Source organism: Malania oleifera, chromosome 4, assembly GCF_029873635.1.
Source record: "Malania oleifera isolate guangnan ecotype guangnan chromosome 4, ASM2987363v1, whole genome shotgun sequence".
Classification (NCBI taxonomy): Eukaryota; Viridiplantae; Streptophyta; class Magnoliopsida; order Santalales; family Ximeniaceae; genus Malania; species Malania oleifera.
Window position 1 is genome coordinate 27238479 of NC_080420.1, and position 27971 is coordinate 27266449.

The 27971-nt window shown below is 36.9% G+C and overlaps 1 protein-coding gene across 1 annotated transcript in view; it reads left to right on the top strand.

Annotated features, from left to right (window-relative positions):
* The first annotated feature begins 1164 nt into the window (after positions 1 to 1164).
* Positions 1165 to 27971, top strand: part of LOC131154168 (transcriptional repressor ILP1) — a 57519-nt gene continuing 30712 nt past the window's right edge. The window contains exons 1-2 of the mRNA XM_058106745.1: positions 1165 to 2869; positions 9363 to 9530. Of these exons, the coding sequence (XP_057962728.1) occupies positions 1664 to 2869; positions 9363 to 9530 (1374 nt within the window). The 5' untranslated portion in view covers positions 1165 to 1663. The remainder of the gene's footprint in view (positions 2870 to 9362; positions 9531 to 27971) is intronic.

The following is a 27971-nucleotide window of genomic DNA, read 5'->3' on the forward strand; positions in this document are numbered from 1 at the left end:
CTGTGAGAGTTTTCTTTTGTACACATATTCTTCGTTATCTTTCTTAAACGATTCTGAGTTGTTGAATCGTTAAACCAAATAAGGGGTTGTTATTTGGAGAGACGGGCTCTAGCCTAATTGAAGGAGTGCATTGTAAGTTGGTATTGTTCCACCAGGTAAAGGAACTGAGATAGTGAAATCCTTTGGTGTTTTTGCCAAAGGCGAGGACGTAGGCTGTGTTGAAGCCGAACCTCGTAAAAACTCTTGTCTACTTCTCCCTACTTTAATTTACGTACTTTATTCGCTTTTGTTATAAAATTTATGAGTGCAGGTTGCAGGATTTAAATTAAGTTCTTGATCAATAGAAAGTACGTTTTGATTAATCTTTTGCGGAAACCCAAAAGGGGAGTACGTTGATTAATTTGCGGAAATCTTTAATCAAGTAAAGTGAATAATAAAAGGTTACAGGGAAAGCGATGGAAGCCTAAATGTTATTGATTGATTGATTACGTTGATTGAATTATTATTTTAAATTCCAGTTTTCTTAAGTGTTGTTATATATTGTATTTTGCTGGGTTATTAAAATTAGAAAACTTAAAAATCAAATAAAATTAAAAGATTTCCAATTCACCCCCCCTCTTGGGAAGCTATTCTTCATTTCAATTCCGATTATCAAACAAGCTTTTGATCAAACAAAATTAATTTCAAAATTTATGAACAATGAAACATTGAGAATGTGTCTTATCCCATCTCAAGTTTATATACACACGTCCTCAATGGTTTGAACCCCACTTGTCGCAACAGTCACCTGCGCCAACGTCCGACCTGTCCTTCAATGGTAACTTGCAGCTCTGTTCCTCCTCGTCATTCTGCAAATAAGTACCACTCTCAGTTCGTTCAAAAAAAAAGGAAGAACGACTAAGTTTAGGCTGAAGCAAATCTCACTGATTCATTCAGCGAGATTTGCCACACGTTGAGACTAGCCCCTTCTCTGAAAAGTAAATCTCGTTACTCCGATTAGCGAGATAACGTCTCATTCTAGGAAATATTTATCTGAAAGAGGTATTATTTAATATATATTTTTTTAAAAAAGTTAATCGGGAAAAAACTCGCCGAGAGAGGGTCTCAGACTCGGAGCAGAGGGAGACTCAGAGTGAGAGGGGGAGATCGTGAGACTGTGAGAGGGACTGAGGGTGAGGGAGACAGAGTGAGAGGGAGGGGGACCGGCGAGCGGCGAGGGAAACTGAGGCCTGATTGCCTGAGGGTGAGATCGTGAGAACACTGAGAGGGAGGGGGACCGAGGGAGAATGAGAGTGAGAGGGAGGGGGACGGCGTGCGGCGACGGCGGAGTGAGAGGGACGGCGAACGGCGACGGCGTGGGCGTGCTGCTGCTGCAGTGCTGGGCTGCATGGGGTGCGGCGTGCAGTCCTGGGAGTCTGGCAGAGGGCAGTGGTAAGAGTAAGAGAATAAGAAATAGGAGATTAGACCCAAACCCGTCTTAACCGGACGGGTCACGGATGACCCGTCGGGTCATGACCCGTTTTGCCAGGTCTAGTCGCAAGCCCTCTTTCCAGTTTTCCGACTACGAACAGAATCGCATCACCTTGCCGACTCACTCCATTGCCAATCTCCCTCTTCTTCTTTCTCCTCCTCCTCCACTGTCAGTTCAACTGTCAAACCAAACATGAGCAGCAAATCCAGAAACTTCCGCCGTCGCGCCGACGATGACGACGAAAATGACGACGTCAATGGCAGCGAGGCGCCTTCCGTCGCCGCCGCAGCCACCAAATCCTCATTAAAGCTTTCAACCCCAGCCCTAGCCACCAAGCCAAAGAAGCACCACCACCAAGCCCCGAAGCTCCTCAGCTTCGCCGACGACGAAGAAAATGAATCTCCATCACGTCGCCCCTCCTCCAAATCCTTGTCTGATTCAAAACCCTCCTCTCGTTCATCCAAGCCCTCTTCGTCCCACAAGATGACGTCCGTCAAAAGCCGCCCCCCGCCTTCCTCGTCATCTCTCCCCTCCAATGTTCAGCCCCAAGCTGGTACTTACACCAAAGAAGCCCTTCGTGAGCTCCAGAAGAACACTAAAACCCTTGCTAGCTCTCGACCTCCTCCACCTCCCGATCCTAAGCCTTCCTCTGAACCCGTCATTGTCTTGAAAGGCCTAGTTAAGCCCGTGGATAGCAAGAATATTGCAGATGAAGAAAGACAAGATGGGGATTTCGAGGAAGAAGATGAAATTAAGCGCGAAAGAGCAAGTTCCGAGACCCGGTTGAGATTGGGTATGCTGGGAATTGGGATGGAACGGGATTCATCCGGGTCGTTGATTCCGGATCAAGCTACAATAAATGCAATTCGGGCAAAGAGGGAACGACTGCGGCAGCGGCAAGCGGCTGCCCCGGACTACATATCGTTGGATGCAGGGAGCAATCATGGTGCTTTGGATGGGTTGAGTGATGAGGAACCGGAGTTTCAGGGGCGAATTGCAATGTTTGGAGAGCAAATGGATAGCGGGAAGAAGGGTGTGTTTGAGGACGTTGATGAAAGAGTGAAGGATGTGGGTCTGACGAAGGGTGGAGAGAGGCAGGATGAGGATGAAGATGAGGAGGAGAAGATTTGGGAAGAAGAGCAATTTAAGAAAGGTCTGGGAAAGAGAATGGATGATGGGTCCGGTAGAGCAATGAGTAGTGCTGTTCCCGTGGTTCAGGTTACGCAGCAGCAAAAAATTATTTACCCCGCAGTGGTGCATTCTTCGGAGTCAAGTGTAGCCATCCCTCCAAACATTGGTGGGGCGATTGGATCATTGCATGGGTTGGATGGGATGCCGATTTCTCAGCAGGCTGAGCTCGCGAGGAAAGCTTTGCAAGAGAATGTGAGGAGGCTTCAGGTATGGATTCTATTTTCCTGGTCTATTTCATTCTTGATATCTGAATCCCACACAGTACTTTTTTTTTTTTGCATGTAGTAATATACTTCAATTAGATGCAAAGTTCAATAGCTTAAATTTCAATAGTGAATGTATGTTTTGGGTTGTTTTTTATTACTTTTTTCTCTTCTAATGTTTAGAATCAAGTTTCTAGATTTACGTGACAGGGAAATACAGGAAAAAAAAGATACCAAAAACCAGTTCCCTTGTCTTCCTCATCCTTCATGGATGTCTCCTGCATATCTTTTTTTGAAAATTTCCTCTTTAAAGTGATAGACTCATACGTATATTAAGTTATGTTTGGTTTGTTGAATAGAATGGGATGGGAATGGAATGGAATTGAATGAAAAATATGTAAATATCAAGTGATAAATTAACTTTGCCAGTGATGCACTTAATGTCCTAATTTTTTCACACACAGCCGATCCCAAGCCTGAGTTAAGGATGAGGGTTGCGTTAGGTAGTTGACAGCCAGCGTAAAATTTGTCAGATCATTATGATATGAATCCTTACCGAATATTTACTGGGGTGTCCCCTACGAGCGATGCGTTGCACTTGAACCACTCGGGTGTAGCGAAAAGTGGGCGAGGGTGGGCTAGGTCATTGCCCCGAAGCGACGCGTCGTGTCAGCACCTGGGTACGGTGTCAAATATGCGAGGGTTCCTGCATCATTCTAGACGTGGGCAGGTAAAGACGTTAGTTCAGGAAACTAGGATTAGATTAGCAATTTGGAATATAGGGACACTTATGGGTAAAAGCATGGAAATTGTGGATACAATGATTAAAAGAAGAATTAATATAATTTGCCTTCAAGAAACTAAGTGGGTGGGGGAGAAAGCTAGAGAAATCGATAAATTAGGATTTAAATTTTGGTACACTGAAAAAGAAAAACATAACAATGAAGTAGGCATTATTATAGACAAAAACTTAAAAGATAGCGTTGTGGATGTAACTAGAGTAAGAGATAGAATTTTAAAAATCAAGATGGTATTAGGACAAGAGATAATAAATATCATTAGTGCTTATGCTCCTCAAGTTGGCTTAGCAGAAAATTTTAAGAGACAATTTTGGGAAGATATAGATAATATTATACAAGGCATACCAAGGACTGAGAAAATATTTATAGGAGGAGATCTGAATGGACACGTTGGAAGGGATAATAAAAGTTATGAGAGGATACATAGAGGATATGAATATGGAGACAAAAATGAGTCAGGAGAGATGATCTTAGACTTTGTTATGTCATATGATTTTTGTATAATGAATACTTGTTTTAAGAAGAGAGAAGAACAATTAATAACCTTTAAAAGTGGACAAAATAGAAGGCAAATAGATTTTTTTTAACTAGGAGGGTAGATCGTTTATCATGCAAGGATTGTAAAGTTATTCCAGTTGCAAGCCTAACCACACAACATAGAGTCTTAGTGTTAGATATATGTATTAAAAAATGGAAGAAAATGGATAAAATAAATCAGTGTAGGTGAACTAGATGGTGGAACCTAAAAGGAGAAAATATAATAAAATTTAAAGATAAAATGATCAAAGATGAGGATTGGACCTTAGAGGATGGGATAGATACAAATACTCTTTGGAATAGATTAGTTAGTTCTTTTAAAAAGATAGCAAAAGAGATTTTAGGTGAATTAAGGGGAAGATTTTCGAATAGCAAAGAAAGTTGGTGGTGGGATAAAGATGTACAAAAAATCATAAAGACAAAAAGAATTTGGTATAAAACATGACAAAAATGTAGAAATAGAGATAACTTTGAAAAATATAAGGAGGCAAGAAAAGATGCAAAAAGAGCCGTTAGTGAAGCTAAATATAGATCATTTAATAGTTTGTATGATAGATTAGGTATAAAAGAAGGGGAAAGAGATATATTTAAACTTGCTAAAGTTAGAGAAAGGAAGAGCAAGGACTTAGGAAATGTAAAATGCATAAAAGTGAGGATGATATTGTCTTGGTCAAGGACGAAGATATTAAAGAAAGATGGCGAAGTTACTTTAGTAAGTTGTTTAACGAAAATCAAATAGAAGGCTTAAACTTAGAGTTGTCAAATGAGGAAAAAACTAAAAATATAAGATTTATTCGCAAAATTAGAGTTAACGAAGTTAAGTTTGAACTAAAAATGATGAAAAATGGGAAATCTATGGGACCAGATAACATCCCAATTGAAGTTTGGAAATGCTTGGGTGATAACGGAATTATATGGTTAACTAATTTATTTAATACAATTGCAAAAACTAAGAAAATGCCAGATGAATGGAGGAAAAACACTTTAATACCTATATATAAAAATAAAGGAGATATTCAAAATTGTAATAACTATCATGGAATTAAACTTATGAGTCATATGATGAAACTATGGAAAAGGGTTGTTGAACAAAGATTAAGGTTAGAAATGAAGATCTCAGAAAATCAATTTGGTTTTATGCCTGGGAGATCTACCACAGAAGCTATTTATCTTTTAAGAAGATTAATGGAAAAGTTTAGGGAAAAGAAGAGGGACTTGCATATGATATTTATTGACCTTGAGAAAACATATGATAGGATACCTAGGGAAGTTCTGTGGTGGGTTTTAGAAAAAAAGGGTATATGTTGTAGGTATACCAATGTCATTAAGGATATGTACGATGGAGTAATGACTAAGGTAAGGACTATAGATGGAGAAATTAAAGAATTTCCAATTACCATAGGTGTACATCAAGGATCTGTTTTGAGTCCTTATCTTTTTGCTTTAGTGATGGACCAATTGACTAAGAGTATTCAAAAGGAGGTTCCATGGTGTATGTTGTTTGTAGATGATATTGTATTAATTGACGAAACTAGGGATGAAGTAGAGGCTGATTTAGAATTATGGAGAGAAGCTTTGGAATCTAGAGGCTTTTGGATAAGTAGAAATAAAACAGAATATATGAAATGTAATTTTAGTAATGATAGGAGGAATATTAGAGACAAAGTTAAACTTGATGATGAAGAAATAAATAGCACTTGTAGATTTCGATACCTTGGATCTATTATGCAAGCTGAAGGAGAAATTGAAGATGATGTAATGCATAGAGTTAAAGCAGGTTGGGTAAAATGGAGAAGTGCTTCAAGTGTGTTATGTGATCGTAGAATACCCTTAAAATTGAAAGGGAAGTTTTATAGGACAGCTATAAGACTAGCTTTGCTATATGGATCGAAATGTTGGGCAACAAAGAAACATAATATCCAAAAAGTAAAAGTTGTCGAGATGAGGATGCTTAGATGGATGAGTGGTATAACATTGAAAGAAAAATTAAGGAATGAACATATTCGTGGTAAGTTAGGTGTAGCTCCTATAGAAGATAAGATAAGGGAGGGACGACTCAGATGGTATGGACACTTGCAACGTAGGTTTTATAGTGCACTTGTGAGGAAGAGTGACTTAGTTACTGTGGGGGGCAGTAGAAGGGGTAGGGGTAGACCTAAAATAACTTGGGAGGAGATAGTGAGTAAGGATTTAATAACCTTGAATCTATCAAAAGAAATGGTCCATGATCGCATAAATTGACAGAAAAGGAGTCATATAGCTGACCCCACTTAGTGGGACTAAGGCTTAGTTTTGCTGTATCAAGTGATAAATTCAATCATGTTCCATTCAATTTTCTTTCCATCCTATGCACCAAATTGTAACGGTCTCGACCCAATTGTATTGCCTACTTTGGCCCATTGGCCTCACGGTTTTATTCTCTCATGCTTTTGTCCTATAAAATGTGCCTCACATGCTTGGAGCCTCTCCCTAGTACACATCCATAGGATCATGACATACTCTGTGATCTCTAACATCCTTGTTAGAGTGCCCTATTCTCCTTTGTGGGAGTACATCTTTGTGTAGGATCCATCCGCATGACTATACCCCGGCATGGCTCAACTATCATGAGCTGAACACTTCACATCTTGTGAAGTGCTGTGCGGTACTAGTTATTGCAAACTAGCTTAAAGAATATTGCGGTTTCACCACACATTAACTAATCATAGCCATGTAAATGAAGCGGAAGTAGTAAGCAAACATGAATGCAAACAAGAATCACTTGGTAAACTGTAAAGATTCATTATTCATATGCAACATGTGTTTAGCGAGGGTGGCAAACAAGCTAAACATGTTTACACTAGTGAGTTTTGCAATGATTGATGATCACCCTCCCCTAACAAGATTTCTATGCTATTTTCACTTGTTTCTAGTAAATATCAAAGCTACGGAGGAGTCATATTCACTATTTTTGCCAAGTCATTGTCCTAATAAAAGAAATCCCACACTATATGCATGATGGTTACCCGTCCTATGCACACAAGACAAGCAGTCACAGGCAAGCATAATGCCTTGAACAAGCATGACCCGTGACACAAATGTATGGTAAAGGGAATCAGTGGTCTGTATTTGTTTTATTAGACGAATGAATGGGCTAGCTTTTGGGTTATAAATGATAATGATTTAATTAAATGGAGCATGAACTTGAAATATATGATGCTGAGAAATTGGTTTAATTGTTCTGTGTTATCTTGAATCCAAGTATATTCATAATGCCGAAGAAAGAATATATGACTTACAATGCATTATGTTGTAAGTTGAAGATTTAAATCCTTTTTGGCATTCTACTTATAAATGATAATGATTTAATTAAATGGAGCATGAACTTGAAATATATGATGCTGAAAAAATGGTTTAATTGTTCTGTGTTATCTTGAATCTAAGTATATTCATATTGCGGAAGAAAGAATATATAACTTACGATGCATTATGTTGTAAGTTGAAGATTTAAATCCTTTTTGGCATTCTACTTGTTACTTAATTTCAAGGTCCAAAAAGATACTACTTTTACTGGCAGTAACTAATTAGTTGCAGAATTCATAAATACTTTTAGAAGTTTTTAACTAGGCTAGCAGTTAGAGGTGAAGAATGGGAGCTGCTGCTTTTTTCACAGAATTTTATATTAGTGGTATCTGAGAAGGGAAGCTAGTTGCTTCAACTGCCGCAAATGGAGTATAGAATAGGGACATAGTTATAATATTAAATGACCAAATGGGAAGAACTGGGCCAAGAGCCTCTATCCCTGTTAGATGTTAGAGACTCTGTTGGTTGTTGTTGCCAAGCTTTATGTTGTAACTTCAAAAAGATGCATTTAAATAGTCTGCATAATTCTTTATAATATAAATAACTGTGGGGATTAGCCTGCATAACTTTTTAAAAAATTTTGTTAGAGACTGGCAACTCCTGATCTTTGTAGAAATGTAAGCATTTTGTATCTTTGTTATGTAAGGAAAAGAATTTATCCTCACTGACGTAGAGTATGTGTTAGATTGTTAGAATCTTTGGCACTTTCAGCCTTCAGGAAGATGGGTTTTCATTTGCTAGAAACTTGAATGACAGGGAGACTGATGATCTTATTTTGCTGTTGAATGCTTTTGATTTCTTTCATTTTATGGGGGGCTGATATGGATTTTGAATTCTTTTGGAAAAAAAAATTTCTTTTAAGTTATTATTTGCTCATTCAATTCATAATTCCAATGATGCTTCTTTCTTTTCTAATCCTTTTTATTTGGAAGTCTAAAGCTCCCTCCAAAATCAGAGGTTTATTCTGATCTACTGTCCTTGAAAGAATTTATTCTAATGATGTATTATTGAGAAGAAGATCAACTAAAGCTTTATGTATGTGTGTGCTCTTTGTTTCAATAAGGTGATATTTTTCATTTGTTCTTGCATGGTCCCTTTTCCTGGGAATTTAGAAACATGGTCCTTTTTCTTGGGAATTTGGGAACAATTTTGTTTGGTATTCTTGAGGAGCAATGGTTTTGCCCTTTTCCTTGGAGGGCGTGTGTTCTCTTTCTTTCGAGAGTATTGGCAAAGCTAAGAAGAGAAAAGCTTTCTGGAAAAGTGCTACCTTTGTAGCGATTTAGTGCATTTGGTTGGAGCCCAAATCAAGAATCTTCAATGGTTCTTTTACTCCTCTTCTGTCCAGGTGCTGTTTTTCTTTTCTTCTATTGTTGACCTGTTTTCTCTCTACTGGAGTACACATAATCCTCCTTTTCTGTACCTATGCACTTTCTCTTTTAATATCATTCTTTGTTGACCTATTTTCTTGTTTATGCATATAAGAAATACAAACATACATTCCATTCCACTCATTTTATTTTATGTTTTTGCTAGTTAACTGACATCATTAAAAGCCTGTGCGAAGCAAACAGCCTCTTTGATAATATAACGAAATGTGTTTATTAATTACATGATAACCAGCAGGTATTAAAAATAAAGTGACAACATTAAATAAATAACTTATAAAGATTGCTGTGTGTTCTATATTTCTATACCCATGTGTGCAATACTTGGTGACAATGTATATCTTATAAAGTTTGCCAAATGTTTGAATTCATTTGCGTTAAATATTGCAGTATACATAATTTTGCTTTTTCTTTTTTATTTCTCCTTTTTTAGGACTCTCATGGTAGAACCATGTCATCACTGACTCGGACTGATGAAAATTTGTCTGCTTCACTTTCGAATATCACTGCTCTTGAAAACTCTCTATCTGCAGCTGGTGAGAAGTTCATGTTTATGCAAAAGCTTCGTGACTTTGTTTCTGTTATATGTGACCTTTTGCAGGTATGGATTCGTCTAGTTATCGCTAGCCTATTTGTTCCTTGTTAAATCTACAATTGTCAACCTATGCCTTTTCCTATATTCTGTTTATCTTTTAAGAAAATTTCCTGCTTTCTCTGTTTGTGTGTGTGTGTGTGTGTGTGGCAGCTTTGCAAATTTGATGTGCTTACTCTTTCGATGACAATTAGCAATTTTATGACAAAAATATCAAATCATTACTCATCAGTTATGCATTGTTTCACAAATCTTTTTCATTCATTAAGAACAACATTGGTTTATCAACAACAACAATAACAACAACCACCACCTTAAGTCCCACTAGGTGGGGTTGGCTTATGCCAATTCGCACAATCAAGGTAATGGGCTAGTTTAAGAGCTATTAAATTCTTTCTCACTATTTCATTCCATTTTATTTTAGGTCTAACCTACCAATAAAAATAATTAGCTCACTCCTCCTCACCAATGCACTATTTGAATTATGTCTCAAATGCCCAATCCACCTTAGTTGCCCCTATCTTTCTTATCTTCTACGTGTTATGACTAACTTATTGCGGATATGTTCATTCCTTAATATCCTTTGATGTTATATTGCTCATCCACCTTAGTATTCGCATTTCAGAAATTTTTATTTTTTGGTTATGTTGTTTCTTAGTTGCCCAACATTCTTATCCATAGAGAATGGCTGGCCTTGTAGCCACCCTATATGACTTTCCTTTTAATTTTAAGTATATTCTACGATCACAGAGCATGCCCAAAGCACTACTCCATTTTACTTCACCTGGCTTAACTCAATGTATTACATCCTCTTCAATCTCTCTTCCACTTGCATAATAGATCCAAGGTAACAAATTAAACCGGTGCTATTAATTTCTTGATTACCAAGTTTAATCTTATCTCAATATTCCTTCTTGGATGTGATTACATTTCATATATTTTGTCTCATTTCTTCTACTTATCTTGAAACCTCTAGACTCTAAAGTAGAACACTCCGTTGTTTTAACTTAGATTCTACTACACTCCTACTTTGATCAATCAAAACAATATCATGTGCAACAATATATACCGTGGGTCACGTTTTGGATATTTCTAGTGTGTTTGTCAATCACTAAGGCAAAAATATAAGGGCTCAAAGTAGTACCTTGATGTACACTTATTGTGATTGAGACTTCTCTAAACTTTCCTCCTGTGGTCTTAACGCTAGTTGTTACTCTATCATATGTAAACTTAATGACATTAGTATATGTACTACCCACTAGCCCTGCTCCCTTCTTTTCTAAAACCCACCAAAAAAATTCTGTAGGTTCTTTGTGACAGGATTTCTCTTGGTCAACAAAAGCCATATGCAAGTTTCTCTTCTTTTTCGTAAACTTTTCCATTAACCTTCTTGAAAGATAAATAGCTTCTATTGTTGATCTCCTAGGCATAAAACCAAGTTGATTCTTTGAGACCCTTACTTCTAATCTTATTCTTTGTTTAATTTCTCTTTCCAACATTTTTATCCTATGACTCATAAGTTTGATCTCATGGTAGTTATTACAAATTTGGATATCACCCTTATTTTTGCATATATGCAATAATATGCTTTTCCTCTACACCTCCAGCACGTTCTTGGGTTTTATAATAGTGTTAAATATATTAGTTAACCATATACTTCCATTATCCCCTAAACATTTCCAAACTTCAATTGGAATGTTATATGGTTCTATAGCTTTCCCACTTTTCATCTCTTTTAAAGCCATCTTGACTTCAGTGACTCAAATTTTGTGAATAAATATCATATTTTTAGTCTTTTCCTCATTTGTCACTTCTAAGTTCAAGATTTTGATTTGGTTTTCATTAAACAACTTATTTAAGTATCTTATCCACCTCTCTTTTATGCCTTCTTTAACCAAGACATTATCATTTTGATCATTTATACATTTTATATTACCCGAGTCTTTGCACTTTCTTTTTGTAGCTGTAGCAAGGTTATATATGTCTACTTCCCCTTCTTTTGTATATAGTCTAGCATATAAATTATCATTAGCTTCAGCTTCACTAATGGCCTTTTTTTGCATCCTTTCTTGCCTTTTATACCTTTTAAGACTTTCTATATTTCTACAACTTTGCCATGTTTTATACCGAATTCTTTTTGACTTTACAATGTTGGCTTATGAAGGAGTTAAATTCCTTTTTATTCACCAAACTCCAAATCCATGATTGAGATCTTTCAAGGCACTAAACCATTTCATTTTGTTATTTTTAAATGCTAATAATTATGGTTGATTCCTTTATTTGGGAAAAACTAGGGGGCAATTCAAATGATTTGCTTTTTGGACAGTAAGGATGCCTTGCGGTTGGAAGAACTTTCTTATAATGGTGGAGGGTCTTGCAAAGGGTAGTAATTTAGTTGAAGAAGGGATGTGATTTAGGAGGTTGTGGGAGATGTGAAGCCTTGGTGTTTGGACAATGGTTTTATGAATGTGAGCCGAGGGTTACAGTCTCCTAAAATGCTTATAAGGGTGGGACTGATAATTTTCAATAGATTATAGGCTCCTTGGGAGCAATGATGGAGGTTTATCGGCAAGGGGAGACAAGGAAGGCAAGGGCTCGTCCGACTATGCAACTTCTGTCAAGGGAAGAAATCAAGGATGCTGCCACAAGATTCTTCTTCTATGAGGGTGATTTTTCAAATGTTATGGTTGGAGAAGGCAAGAGTATATCTTTGGGGTCGATAATTTTCTGCCTAGCAAGGGAAAGTTCTTCAATATTAGGGGTACAAAGATAAGGTCCTCTTCACAGTATTAGGCCCAAGATGATGCAACAAAGACTCATTTAGGGTGTATTCATGGGAGTAAGGGCAGGCCTAATTCAAAGGGTATTGGGTCAACTATTATAAGCCCAACTAAGGATGCTACCCCTCTGAAGAGCACCCAGCTTCCTGCTGATGGGCCTTTTATGGATGGGCCTAGAATCCTCCTTGTTGAATGAGAGCAACACAGGCTGGTAGCAGTTGAACATAGGACATCTTCCTCGACAATTAGCTCCATTAGCAGGATATGCAATGCAAGAATAGTCCTGAATTGGAACTAGGGAAGTCGGAAGGTAAGAGGAAGAGAGGAGATGCAAGGGAGCATTTTTTCAATGCGTTGAAGGAGGCATGTTAGGTTCCAACATGGTGTTGTGTTGTGTATTGGAGGTCCATGCTAAGATGAGGTTGACAATGAGGGTTGGTGGGATGAATTGAAGAGGAAGGGGGAGGGGTACCTGTCATCTAATCAATTCAAGGCTTCAAGCCTCTTTTTGGAGAAGATGATGAGGACGATGAGTCACTTCAGTCTTATAATTTTTTGAGGACAGTCCGGTACTTGTCGCAAGGAAGTCTTGGATTTTCAAAGCAAGGAGAACTTGTGAGATGAAGATGGGCTTGAATCATAGTGAATGACTGAATCTTAAGACCTCAGTATTTAACATATATTGTATTACTGTTGTCAAGGGAGTTTGAAGCACGAATATAGTTCTGTTTGAAGAGCCTAGCTAGATTTAGTTAGGGTTTAATTCTGGTGTTTTCACCTTTTGTGGTTCCAAATTCAACTCCCAAGTCTTATCTTATCCAGATAGCGTAGTTCATAATCCAGGTAATGAACTTCTTGGGGCTTCTTTGACAAGAGTTGCTATTTTTGAAGGTATTCTTCCCATTTGGGTATCTCCTATTGCTAATTTAAATTCTTTGTTATGCTAAAAGGGGTTAACAGGGGGACTTGCATGTTGTGGACCTGCTAGGAAATGAGAGGGACAATCTAGATTAATGAGTTCAGCCTGAGTCTTGTGAACCTTAGGGGGAAGTTAAGAATGGCAGAGGGGATACTGGGAAGAGGAAAAAGACCTCGAAATGAGCAAAGAGCTAGGTAGACTTGCCTCCTTAGTTAATTATGAAAGGGAGGAAAGTGTAGAGTAGTGAAGAGTTAGTCGATAGAATAGTTTTTGGTCATAATATCTTATTTCTTGAGGAATTGAAAGTAGGGGTGCTGGTGGATGGTTTTCTTACGAGGAGTATTTGGGAGTCTAGGATGAGCAAGCTTGTTTCCATTCTTTGAAGAAGTGGTCGATTTTGCCCTTTAAAGAAGCAGAAAAGAGGCCTCCATCCTGCCCTTTAAAGTAGTCCCATAAGAAGAGGTGGTTGAGCAAGCTACTATTGAGATCAAGGAACCACTACATTGGGAGCCTTGGCTCTAGCCTCTTTAATTCATCATTCTAAGCAACCTTGCCAGCTACAATTCGACAGTCTGTTTTATCATATAATGCTATTATGCTAAGAAGTTGTACATTATATTGGTACCCTTAAAGCCTGTTCATGTTCTAGATTCTTTAATCCTTTGAATTTTTAAAATTCGTGGTCAAATTCTTTTTAATTTGGGGAGAATGATGCAACATGCAAGATGGGTCTATTTACTTTAATAACTTAGTTCTGTTGTAATTTTTTTTTCTTAATTTTAGATATTTTTATTGGGGGTGATACTTCAAGATTCTAGGTTATTATTATTTTAAAGAGTAGTATGTTGGTTTGTTTTGGTTTCTTAAAGTAGTTGTAAACTTGTAATAGTCTTGAAGCACTGGATGTTGTTACTGCATCACCTGCCATTCACTTCAACTGCCGATTTTGACCCTATTGTGTGAACCCAGCCTTGACCCGTCCATTTGTTTCAACAACCAACCTTGACCTAGTTGTCTCATCTGGACCTTAACTTGACCATCATTTCAATTGTCAACCTTGATTCTATCATGTAAATACAAGGGTAGACCCGAATTTTGCCATCACTGACTTTTACTAACCTTGACCATGTTGGACAGTGGACACATGTCGGAATTAAATCAAATTTTTAAAAAACATTTCTTGACATGTTTGGGACAAGGCTGGAACATCTCTGGACCAGAACGTTGTGTTTGTTTTCTTTTATTAAATTTATCCTTTTTTATGGAACAAATCAGAGGAAAAAAAAATAAGGAGAGAGTCAAGAGATCCAGACACTTCGAGTTTAAGCCTTAGCACCCTCGCTGCTGCGCATTGCTGGACCTCCTAGGATTCTCTTGCACCGCGAGATCAGCAGTGACGAGGGCTCGTACAAGTAGACAAGAGAGTGAGTTGCTGTAGTAAGATTTTCCTTCTTTAGTTTGACGCCATCAGTATGTCTTCTCTTTTCTTCCTCTCTCCCTTTCCCTTTCTCCTCTGGCCCCAATCGGACCAACATCCACTATTTTTTTTTAAATAAATTCCTTGATAAGCCGTAGATCATTAGTGTAAGACAGAGTCTCTTGGCTCTTCGCTTGATTGCCTCGCTTCCTCTATTTTTCTTCTTCTCCCCTTCCTTTTAAGAAATTTGAGATTCGTAACGGAGATGTGTGCGGTTTGTCAGGTGAAAAAACACAAAATTGTTAAGAGAGATTCCAAAGGTGTTCAAAGTATTGTGGAGGAGTCAATTGGTGAGAGGGCTGAACGGTGTAAGGATAGGAAGAGATGGGGAGATGTTACGATTGAGGATAGTGTAGGGAGTAGAGATTCTGAATGCAAAAAAGGTTTAATTTTGGATCATATTCAGGATCAGTATGGATATCCCTCTGATTCTTCTATTGATCGCCTTGGCGATTTATCTTATGTGCCGTCTCCTCCTTTAGAAGGCTTAGAGGGAATTAATGTTTGATGATGAGGTTAATAGAGTTGAGCAAAAGGTTTGAGGATGGAATTTTACCAACTCCAGTCCGTGAAATCTCTAGGAAAGACATTGAAACTCAGTGTCTGTTGGATGAATTGGGCCTTAAGTTGTCTGATCAAGGAGGAAATGAAGCTAGGCTTGACGGGGGAAAATCAAAGGTGAAGAAGGGTCAAAGAGAACTAGCTAATTTGAAATGTTTAGTGAACTATGATGGGAAGGTATTGAAGAGGGTTTTTTTGGGCTGATCTTGGCAGTTTCTTTTGTTTTGCTTTTATTTTTTTCTTTTTCTTTTTGGGAGTTTTATTTTGTTTTTCCCCCCTTTTTTTTTGTTGAGGTTTTAGTATCCTCGATATGATTGCACATTCTCTTTCTTAATAGATTTTCTTATGGTATAAAAAAAAAAAGAAATTTGAGATTCAGGATGCCTAGTGGGTGATGCCTGATTGCCAATCTGCCACCAAGCTCTATTTTTCATTTATGTGGTAAACTGGTAATATTAAATAGTTAATCAATCGTAGGTGCACTGAATCTGTGATTAATTTATTGTGATTATTATGACTTTAGAGAGTTCATCATCTTCTACTTCTATCATTGGTAAATTTGCATTTGGTGCGTTGGATGATAATGCACCTCTTTGGGCTTATGTTTCTAAACTATGAAGATTAAATGAGGGATGCGTCTAGTTTTAAGTGCAATTATTGTCAGCAAGTTTACAAGGGTTCAATTCTATAGGGTAAAGGAACATTTCTAAAAATTCTGGGTGTAGATATAAAGGCTGTCCTTGAGCGTCTAGGGAAGGTGTTGCTCAGATGCAGTGATTAGAAAGTGTAGCAGAAATACAAAATTGAGGAAAAGTTGTTGCCTTGCCCAACTCGACCACCACGTGGCCAATCTACCACATTCGGTTCATCATTGTTTAAGAGGAAAGAAGGTGGCTGGAAATTCCCCGTCGTTGAAGGCTTTTCAAATGAAGGCGAGGGATCATTTGAAGAGCTAGATAACTAGGGTGTTTTATTTAGGTGGTCTATCCTTCCACGTTGTTGGAAATCCATACTATGTGGAAGTGTTTACTTATGCAACCAACAATCCTATTGTTGGTTTTGTTTCTCCAAAGTTTGATACTTTAAGAAGAACTCGTTTACAAACAGAGAAGGGACATATTAATTGAATGTTGCAACAATTAAGGACACTCAGAGAGAAAAAAGGAATGTGTATTGCATAATATAGGTGGACAATCCGCAAAGTAGGCTAATAATTAACTTTATGGCTATACCAAGGTGGGATCCAATTTTCTTAGCCAATAGATGGCATAGGGGAATGCAAGACAAACATTACATTGCTCGATTATTGTTGTGTAGGTTGGACCATAATATGTGGTCCAAATTATTACTTATAATGCAACTGTGATGAAGGCTGCAAGGTCAATTTGTGGAGTTTAATCATGTGTGGTGCACACCATTAACCTTGCCATGAAGAATGTAACTGCCATAAAATGATGTTGCTTATCAGGAATATAATTTGATAAGAGGGTTACGAAGGCTGCTTCTTTTACTGGCACTTCTTTGACAAATTATTCAATGAGATTAGCAATTTTCAATGAGTATGTCACACTAAAATTGCTTGTCATAGTTGATGTTAGGCCTGGTTCGGTGGTAGAGTTATGCTTAATAGGTTGGAGTTGATAAAGAGAAGCCTCCAAGTCATGGTCATTAGTGATGAATGGGCTTCTTGTAAAGAAGATGTTGGGAAAGCTATGCATGCAAAGGAAATTATTTCAAAATATGTTTGGTGGAGAAAATTTGATTGCATTTTATATTTTTATAATCCTATCTCAAGCTTACGTCCACTCTCTTGCCCAACCACCTTGAGGTTCCACAAACAAATTCCCTTGCTTTGATGGAGGCAAGGACATTTGAATACAATAGAAATACTCCTTACAAGGAAAGATTTACAAATGAAGAGCATTTGTGATTGCAAAAACTTTCTTGAAGATTATCAAACTAAGGCGCAATAGTTTTGGTGTATTTCTCTCATTGAGAAGATGAATAAATTTGAGGGATTAGGCTAGAGGGTATATATATGTATATATATAGTATTTGGAGTCAAACTAGTTGTTTTCAACTCATTAGAATGTGTCGAGCAGTATGAATGGTCGACCTATACTCTTGGCTGGTTGGCCTTTCACGAGTCATTAGACACATGATGTCGAGGGCAACTTTTGCAAAGGCTAGGCCTATCCTTAAGGATGATTGACTGGTTTAGGCAGAGTAGCCCATATGTGACTCCTTTTCATTTGATTTTATTTGCTGTGCCTCAATACGCGAGTCCCGTGGAGTTTTAGTATACACAACATTACAGTTAAACAAATACAAATGAACAAATAAAAGGGTCTTTAATATCTCTCAATTGTCCAATTCTAATGTCTTGAAATCCTGTTAAATCACTGCTTAAATAGAGTCAAAGGCTAAAAATCTTGGGGCTAATAGTCTGCCCCCTTTTTGATGATGAGAAACTAAGCCTTAAGCTCCACTAGATGGCGTCGGCTACATAAATCCTTTTCCGCCAATTTATGCGATCATGGACTATTTCTTTTGACAAATTCAGGGCTATTAAATCCTTACTATTTCATTCCAAGTTATTTTAGGTCTATCCCTACCTCTTCTACTGTCCCTTATAGTAACTAACTCACTCTTCCTTACTGGCGCTCTTATGTGGCCTACATTGCAAATGCCTAAACCATCTGAGTCGTCCCTCCTTTATCTTCTATAGGAGCAACACCTAACCCACCACAAATATGTTCATTTCTTAATTTATCTTTCAGTGTTATACCACTCATCTATCTAAGCATTCTCATCTTGACAACTTTTACTTTTTGGATATTTTGTTTCTTTGTCGCCCAACATTATTATTCATATATCATAGCTGGTCTTATAGCCGTCGTATAAAACTTTATTTTTAATTTTAAGGGTATTCTACGATTACAAAGCACATTTGAAGCACTTCTCCATTTTACCCAACCTGCTTTAACTCTATGCATTACACCCTCTTCAATTTCTCCTTCAACTTGCATAATAGATCCAAGGTATCAAAATAAAGTTTAACTTTGTCTCCAATATTCCTCCCACTGTTATTGAAATTACGTTTCATATATTCTGTCTTATATCTACTTATCCTAAAACCTTTAAATTCCAAAGCTTCTCTCGATAATTCTAACTTAGCCTCTACTCCGCCTCCAGTTTTATCAATCAATATATCATTTGCAAACAACATGCACCATGGAACCTCATCTTGGATACTTTTAGTCAGTTGGTCCATCACTAAAGCAAAAAGATGAGGGCTTAGCGCAGATCCTCGACGTATACTTGTTGTGATTGGAAATTCTCTAGTCTCTCCATCTATAGTCCTTACACTAGTCATTACTCCATTGTGCATATCCTTAATGACATATGTATACCTACCACATACACCCATTTTTTTTTAAAACCCACCATAGAACTTTCCTAGGTACACTATCATACGCTTTCTCTGAGCCAATAAATCAATGACGACAAACTCCTTTTCAAAAATAGGGTCAAAGGCCCCCTTTAAAAATAGGCACATCCGTTATCATATCTTTTAGTAGGTTGTGATCCCCTTTCTTGGCTGTTATCATATCTTGGTCTTTCTCTCGAGGGAAATCCTCTTTCTGATATTTTTTGGGATTCTGTGATTGAGAGAGTTGGCAATAGATTGGAGGGTTGGAATAATGCTTGTTCTTTTGTGGTTATGGATGTTTCCTTTAGAACCCACTTCTTTATGGCATAGAGTAATAAAGAGTAAATATGGTTTGCATAGGAATGGGTGGATTCCAAAGGAAGTGGCAATGCTACTTATGCAAGCCCTTGGAAGTTTGTTTCACAAGTAGCTTTTCTTTCCATTTACTCGTTTCAAAGTGGGGATTGGGGATAAAATTCATTTTTGGGAGGATAGGGTTGGTGAGTCTTTGTTGGAGCTGTCCATAGGCACCAGTTTCAGCTTTTTAATTCAATGCTGGGGGGGGGGGGGGAGGCTTTTTCTTGGAATTTCCAATTAGGAGTTTCAACAAAAGAGAGATTGATGAGTTAATTTGCTTGCTGAGTGTGTTGAACTCTTTCTTGCCAAATTTGCGGGAGGGCACAAACATAGTAGTTAAAAGCGCGCCTAAGGCGCACCTAGGCGTAGTGAGGCGAGGAGGTTTGCGCCCCAAACCAGGTGGGGCGAGGTGACCTGCAAGAGGTGACGCTAGGCGAGACGAGGCGCAGTGGGGTGACAGGTGCACTGAGTCGCGCCTTGTGAATTTTTAGTCATTTAAAGGAGAGAAATAGCCACAGCCAGACCTGTAGCCCTCATTCGACTCGAAGAAACAGAGCCCTAGCCCCCTTTGGCCCTTTGAAGCCCTTCGTGAGTTCGTCTTGCACATTCGAACCAGCAGGAGCCTTCACGATCCTTCGAACCAGCAGCGTGAACTTGTCTGCGAGCCTTCAAACCAGCCGGAAGCCTTTGCGACTTCGTCTTCGAGCTTCGAACCAAGATCGTGAGTTTGTCTTTGACATTTTGAAGAAGCACGACCCTTTGCGACTTCGTTTTGAATCAGCAGGAGCCCTTGCGAGTTCGTCTGCCTGCCTTCGAACCAGCCGTGAGTTCTTCACGTCGTCTTTGACATTTCGAACCAGCAGCGAGCTCGTCTTTGAGCCTTCGAACCTTCGTAAGTCTTCTTCTTCTTCTTCTTTCTTCTTGTTCTTCTTCTTCTTCTGCTGCTTGCGTCCTGCTGCCTGCTGCTTCTCTTCTTCTTCTTCCTGCTGCCTGCTTGCTGCGTGCTGCTGACTGCTGCCTGCTGCTTCTCTTTTTCTTCTTCTTCTTCTTCTTCTTTTTCTTCTTTTTATGTAAGCTTATAAATTAAATATTTAATTTAATTAGTGTAAGCTTATAAATTATAACTAATACATAACATTTATTCTTTTTACTGAAATTTAGCTACTGTTTTTTAATTTGTAATATTTAGTTTAATTAGTGTAAGTTTATAAATTATAACTAATACATAATATTTATTTTTTTTATTGAAATTTAGATACTCTTCTTTATATGTAATTACTAATTAAATATTTAGTTTAATTAATGTAAGTTTATAAATTATAACTAATACATAATATTTGTTCTTTTTACTGAAATTTAGCTACTGTTTTTTAATTTGTAATATTTAGTTTAATTAATGTAAGTTTATAAATTATAACTAATACATAGTCTTTATTCTTTTTATTAAAATTTAGCTACTGTTTTTTAATTTGTTTGGAAATGCATTATATAAGTCTTAAATTTTAAATGGGTTATTGCCTGGATTCGGCTATTAGCTACTAATACAAAATGAGTTATTGCCTAATTTGCCTGAAATATATGATAGATTGTTTTTTAAATTCTAATATTACTAGATATTCATATGTTCATATATCAATTACCCCAAATAGACATTTTGCACCATTTTAATTATTGAATGTGAGGCGCGTGCCTTCGCCTCGCACCTCGGCTTCAAAGACCCTTTGCGCCTCGGCTCGCCTCGCGCCTTTGACTACTATGGGCACAAGGGGCTTTGGATTGGGGACAGTTTAGGGTCCTCTTCAAAGTCTTTTTTCTTAAATTTTACAAAACCCACAAACCGTAGCCCTTTCTTGTTAAAAAAGTTGCTTGGAAAGCAAAGGGTTCATTTAACGTTCAGGCTTTCGTTTGGACTTTCATGTTTAGGGGTGTAATTGGTTCATTACGGTTCAGTTATGGGCCAAACCGAAAACCAAACCAAATCTTGCGTTTTTTAGTATTCCCAAACCAAACCGAAATCAAAACGAATTAATTATCTCTTGGAGAACCGAACATTCGGTGGTTTGGTTACGGTTTTTAACCGATTTTCTAAATATGCAACAATTGTTTTCACAAGGGTTGTTGAGAATCTATTGGGCATTTTGATTATTTATAATGTGATGGGGATCAGCATGCCCTACCCATGTCATTTTCAGATGTTGTGACACGTGGACGGCATCTCGATGTCCACATTTCTTTTGCCGACATGATGACACGTGGACGACCTCCCGATGTTCACATCGGTTCATAATTGTTTGTAGATTTCGAATGGATTATTTGAAGACTTGTTTTGAAGACTTTTTAGTGTGAGAAAGACCTGAGTAGAGATGCTGAAGCAAGTATGAGTTCAGGACCCATGTGAGCCCCACATGGCTCCATTGGGCCCACAGGAATTGGGCCTCCCTTTGACTTTTGTTTGTATTTAATTTGTAAACATGCAAGACAACTTGCTTGCATGTGTATGTTAGGAAATTGTGTGAGTATGTCTAGTGAGTTGGAGTGTTAGTAAGGTGTGCTTAGTATTTATTGTGTCTAGAAAGTTGGAGCATTTATTTTGTTAGTAACTTGTAAAAGTAATTAATGTGTCTAGTAAGTTGGTGTCTTTATTATTTGCGTCTCCCATGCTTGTGTAGGAATTGTTAGTTGTTTAATGCCTTCCCCCCCCCCCCCCCCCCAAAAAAGCTAGCTAAGCTTATTAGTACTTTGTCCCCACATGCTAGCTATATATATACCCTTTCATTGTAAGAACTATGTAGAGAGAAAAGTATTGATATTGAAAGGAAATTCCTTTGTTGAAGCTTGTTAAGTTTTGTCCAATCGTTGTGATTGTGTAGTGAGAGGCTACGTCGTTCTCCTCGGAGATCGAGTGGTGAGAGACCACTATTCTATCCAGTGATTCCATCCCTATCCCACCTTCACGACTTTCCTCCATCTCCCACACAGCCATCACCAAGTTACACCCTAAGGCCACCAATCCATCATTTCATTTGCTGCATACATATCCATATTTCAAAGTTTGCAAGAAGGAATTCAGGAGAGTTCTATCTTGTGTAGAATATCGTCAAGTCAACCCTCATTTTGATTGGTAAATTCAGCATTCATTTGGATCATTACATACTTGCAGCAGTTCCACTTCCCCTCCATTACACTGCTGCTTTTGTCTCGGTGTTTTAAAGCTTGTTCCAAGGATTTTTCTGGCATGGTCTAAGACTTGTGTTGAACAATGTCAAGTCATCCAAACAATTCTCTTGGTAATTTAAGTACTTGTGTTTGAATCCTTGCTATATATTGTAAACCCTTGCTTATATTGAAGCCTTTGCTAGAAATCTGAAATTCCATATTTGATTAGCCCTTTGAATCCATAGATTGCAATATTGATACTTGCTAGTTTAAAATCAATTGTGGGAATATTGCTTGCTAACAATAGAACTTAAATTCTTGAAATTTTGAATAACATATTTGTTGCATATAACTTGATTCCTTTGTGAAAAAACTCTTGGGATTTATTTCTGAACAACATCATACATTGTTTAAAAATTCAACATGTGAAATGAAGCTTGATTTATTGTGTTTATGTTTAGTTAATTGAGTTCTTAAATCAAAGTGTCTTGAGCGTATGTGCTTGTGTGAGGGTTGAAACTGTAGGACTAGGCCGCCCTCTTCCTTCCTACATCATAATGTTTCATAATTTTAACAAAATTAAACCTGTTAAATAGTTTAGATAGCTGAGAACCTGATGGTCATGTTGGACCTTTTCTTTTTGTTCCTAATTCCTACTAGCTTAGTTGTTCCTACAAACCATCATAATGCTATTTACATATCAATTAACCACACTGTCCCAATCTTTGGGCACTTTAATAATTAAATCTCTTTATCCCTAATTTCACAAAACAAGCAAGCAAATTCTTTGGCACTTTAATAATTAGGTTTATCTATTTCTAATTACCCAAAATAAACAAACATTCACAATAAACAAAGAAAATATGAAATATCCCAAATTACAAATAAAAAACAGACATTAAAATTGTTCACCAAAAGAGAAAATCAATGGTTTTAAATTTTAAGGAATTGAAGTCATCCACATTCTTCAATCCATATTCTTCAATCTTCAAGATTGTAGCTTCAATTCTCCAATCTCCATACAAGCATCATTCATGGTTCCTAATAAAATGAAACAATATGAAAGGTATAACAAGATAAAATTAAATTGATGATCAATGTTCATAAAAAGAGATGAATGCATAATCTTATCAATATATCATCGATCGTGTCAATACTAGAAGAATTAAGGCCAAATTTATCAAATCATGAAATGAATGAAAAAAAAAAAGAGTCAATAAGTTAGAGAAAATAAATACAAAACAATAATTAGAATAAAACAACTAGGAAATGTGAAAAAGATGCTGTAAGAAATTATTTTTTACCTTTCTTAAGTTTATCAAGTTCTTCAAAGTTTTCTTCATAGTTAAGTGGAAATGATGAATTTTGCAATTTGCAACCAATCTTGAGAACATATAAGAGCCTCCACAATCTTGGGAGTCAATGATGTCCTGAAAGAATCAAGAACACAACCTCCCGTACTAAATGCAGATTCAGAGGCAACAGTAGCTATGGGAATAGCCAAAACATCACGTGCTACTTATGAAAGGATAGGAAACCTTGGATTATTTATCTTCTACCGTCCTAAAATATCAAATTCATGACTAGCCTCTTCAAGGTCCTCAGAAAGATACCTATCAAGATCACTCTTGCCTTCCCCACCTTTTTTTGACCTATGCCTCTTGAATTTATCTACCATAAACATCCTTATCTCCATTGATGGTTGCTCAACATCCACCATACCACTAGAAGAACTAGAGCCAATTTCAGAAGTTTTACCACCCGGTCCACTGCATTGTCTACCCCCATTTTTGTACTCATCGAACATGGAAAAAATAACATCTTTCACTTTTTTACTCAAAATTGAAGATGTAGGAGGAGAAAACAGTTGAGAAAGGCCCCACCACTCCACATACTCTAACTTGTATTGAGGATCAAGAACTGTGGCAACAAACATCATCATGTTCAATTTTTCAAGATTCCCCTAATAATCATCATAATTATGTTTCATTTTGAATGCCATTTCGCTTAATTCAAAATCATCACTATTGCACCAGTCTTCCAACAAAGCATTAACCATGCAAATTTCATTGAAAACAGTATTAGAAGTCACATAATTAGAACCAGAAACACACAAGGTGAATTCATAGAAATATTCTAATAATTGCATCATCCACCTCGCATTATCCCAATCATCTTCCATTGGCTTTCCTTTTCCACCGTCTCTCAAAAGATCAAGTGCAAAATCTCGATCTTTTTCATCATATCTATCAAAACTTTTTGAAATTTTTGAGCAGTGTCCAACATCATATATGTGGATCTCCATCTAGTAGGCACATCCAAACACAAATGTTTTTTTACAATTAACCTTTTCCTTGTCTGCACACTCTTTAAATTTTTCAGTTCTACTAGGTGATTGCCTAATATATTTTACTGCTTGCCTAATTTGAAGTACCAAATCTCCCACGAGTTTCAATCCATCTTGCACAAGTAAATTAATGATATGTGCAACACACCTCATGTGCAAGAACTCATCATTGAGCACACTACCCTTCCAATTGTTCACCCTCCTCTTTAAGTAACTAATGACTTTACCATTAGAACTTGCATTGTCCACTGTAATAGTAAAAACTTTGTCTATTCCACAATCTAACAAAACTTTCTTAATAGCAAAACCTAACACTTCCCCTCGGTGATTAGGAACTGGACCAAAACTCAAAATTCTCTTTTGTAACCTCCATTCATTGTCAACAAAATTCACAGTTAAACACATGTAACTAACATTTTGTAAAGAAGTCCAAGTGTCTGTTGTAAGGCAAACTCGTTGACAATTATGTTTCAAAATTTTTTTCAATTTCTTTTTCTCTTCTCCATGTAAAAGAAGACAATCCCTTGCCACTGTCACTTGTGATGGAACCTTAAATCTAGGTTCCATGAGGTTACAAAAATGTTTTAAACCTTGTCCCTCCAAAAATCTATAAGGTAATTCATCCACTATCACCATATATGCTAAAGCCTTTCTAAGAACACTTGCATCATATTTTTGGCATGTTAAATGTTTTTCTTCCATTTTTGTTTCTGGTTTGAAGTTAATTTGTGATTGATTACAATCACGAGGTCTCCTATAGGGATACTAAGCACATGTATTCAAGTGATTCCACAAAACTCTTGTTCCATTTCTTCTTGAATCATCACAGAACACTTTCAGACATTATTTACATTGAGCTTTTACCTCTTGAGTGTCATTGACACATAATCTAGTAAAATGGTCCCATACCTCTGATCTTGATTTAAACTTCCTCTTCTCACCCGATTTTATTCCTGAAGTAGCAACATTATTTCCTGATTCTATATTTGTGCTTGTGCTTGGGCTTGGACTTGGGTTTGGGCTCGAACAAGGATTTGTATTGATACTTGCGTTGTCCCCAATTTCAGACATCTATAAAAAATAATGTATAATTGCAAAATCATTAGATTTGAAACATAAACTAATATTGAAACACTCACAAATTCACACTCTAATAAACTAATATTCTCTATAATATTTGAGAAGCTAGCGCAACTAGTATGTCCAACTTATTTGTTGAAGTATAACCTTTACTGCGAAAGCGCTTTCAACTATTAAATTAAATTATTGATATCAATATACGAATATGACAAATCATGACAAATCTCTAATCATCATTTATTTTTTTGAATCAAGGTACCACTTTTTTGCCCAAAATTTTTTAACATTGTTGACAGCCAAAAAAATAGTGACAATATATAAAAATTCATCATGTTTATCTTCACATTATCATTGTTTTTCTTTCAGTTTTTCAACTTTAAGAATCCTGAAATATATTTAAAGAGAAAAAAATTTATAATCGTCTAGGTCATCATAAAAATAAAAATAAATCACAGCTTCTCTTAAAATTTATCAACATTGGGTCCCCAACAGAAAGTAAAAATGATATTTTAGAAGAATCAATGACTTTTGGCATAAAAACTGTTCCTTGCCACAAGATTTTTTCCCAATTTTCAAACCCTAGCAGTACAAAATAATGGCCATATTTTAAAAAACCTATAATTTTTTGCATTATAATTTGATTTTTCACAAAATGCTTTTATATTCAAACTCGAATAGTGTTAAATTAAATTATCATGAAACATGAGCCTTAAAAATTGATTTTTTCCCAACAACGATTACAACTAAAAAATGCTTCTTCCCCAAATAATCAAAAGCTGAAAGCAAGAAATTCATGATTAGAGCCATCAAATTTTCACAACTTCATAAAGCAAACAATCAAAAGCCAAAGCATGAAATTCATCATTAGAACCATTCCTTTTCATGATTTCCTCATAAAGCAGAAAGAATAGAAGCTGAAGCAAGAAATCCATCATCTGAGCATCAATTTTTTCACAACATTTCCATAAAGTAAATAATCAAAAGCTGTAGCATGGAATTTGTCAACCTAAAATGTTCTCCCAAGATCATCAGATTCATCACATTCCCTCTGCCCACACACATCTACATCAAACACAACAAAAATGCAATAGAGAAAAAAAATCCACAAAATAAAAGAGAAAATTACTGATAAAATCATAAAACACAAACCCTAGCCGATTAACAAATCGAATCACGAGTCGTGATTCGTGAAGCAAATTGTAGATAAAATTAAAGGTCATACCTTATTAGTCGAATTTTGTGTAGCAAATCACTTTGAAACAGGAAGTTGTAGATAGGGAGGGTTTTGCTGAGGGGATTGGCGAGGCGAACTGTAACTCAGCTGCTGAGAGGACTGGGGAGGGAGGCAGAGGTAGGGCGGCAATGGCAGCTGTGGCGTAGTGCAGCTGTACAGAGGGCAGAGGAAGAGGGGACTGAGAGTCTTAGAGTGAAACTGTGAAGTGTGAAAGAATCAAACCCTAGGCCCCAGATTCATACATATTAAGGGACCGGATCCAGTGTGGCGCAACCCTGGATTAACTTATTAAATGGACCAATCATGTATTAACATACTAATTAAGTAATTATATTAATTTATACATATAATTTAAATTTAAATCATTTTTTTTTTGGTATTTTGGTTCGGTTATATTTTGGAAACCAAAACTGAAACTGAAACTGAAACCGAAAATTTACATTTTCTAAGGTAATTGTCTCTGTTAGCTCTTTGTTTTGCTGAGAGAAGTTCTTATCCTCCATTCTTTGTAATTTTTCTCTTCATTAATATATTCATTTTTGTTATAAAAAATGCTTATGTATTTAACAATATTTCCCAAATCCACAAGGCGTTCTCTAGTGATCTCATTCCACAATGCATTGTACTCACTCATTTTAAATGTACAGTTTTCCATGCATTAGAGTTACTCAAAAGTCCGACTTGTTTTTCTAAAACTTTCTCCTCCTTTGTAAACATCAAAACGCAGAAAAGTATGGGAGTTGGAATGGAAAAAAAATAGGCAATTAACATTTTATAACCAGTGCTCAACTTGCAAACCATCATAGTGCAATTACAATTTACATATTCAAAATACAAACAAACAAGCATAAACCAACATTGACCTGAGTACACAAAACACAATTGCACGAGTCACTCGCATAGGAGGAGGTGGCGAAGGCGGGTGGTGATGCATTAGGAACTGCACCATCTGTTGAAATTGGTGCTGTTGACGGCGCGTCACGTCCAATTGATAGCTCAAAGAATCAAAGGACTTATGGACCTTGCCTCGAAAGGAGACCAAGGTGTGGCGTAACTCATCTACATGTTTGCTGATGTATAGGGCTTGGACACTGACATTGTCCATA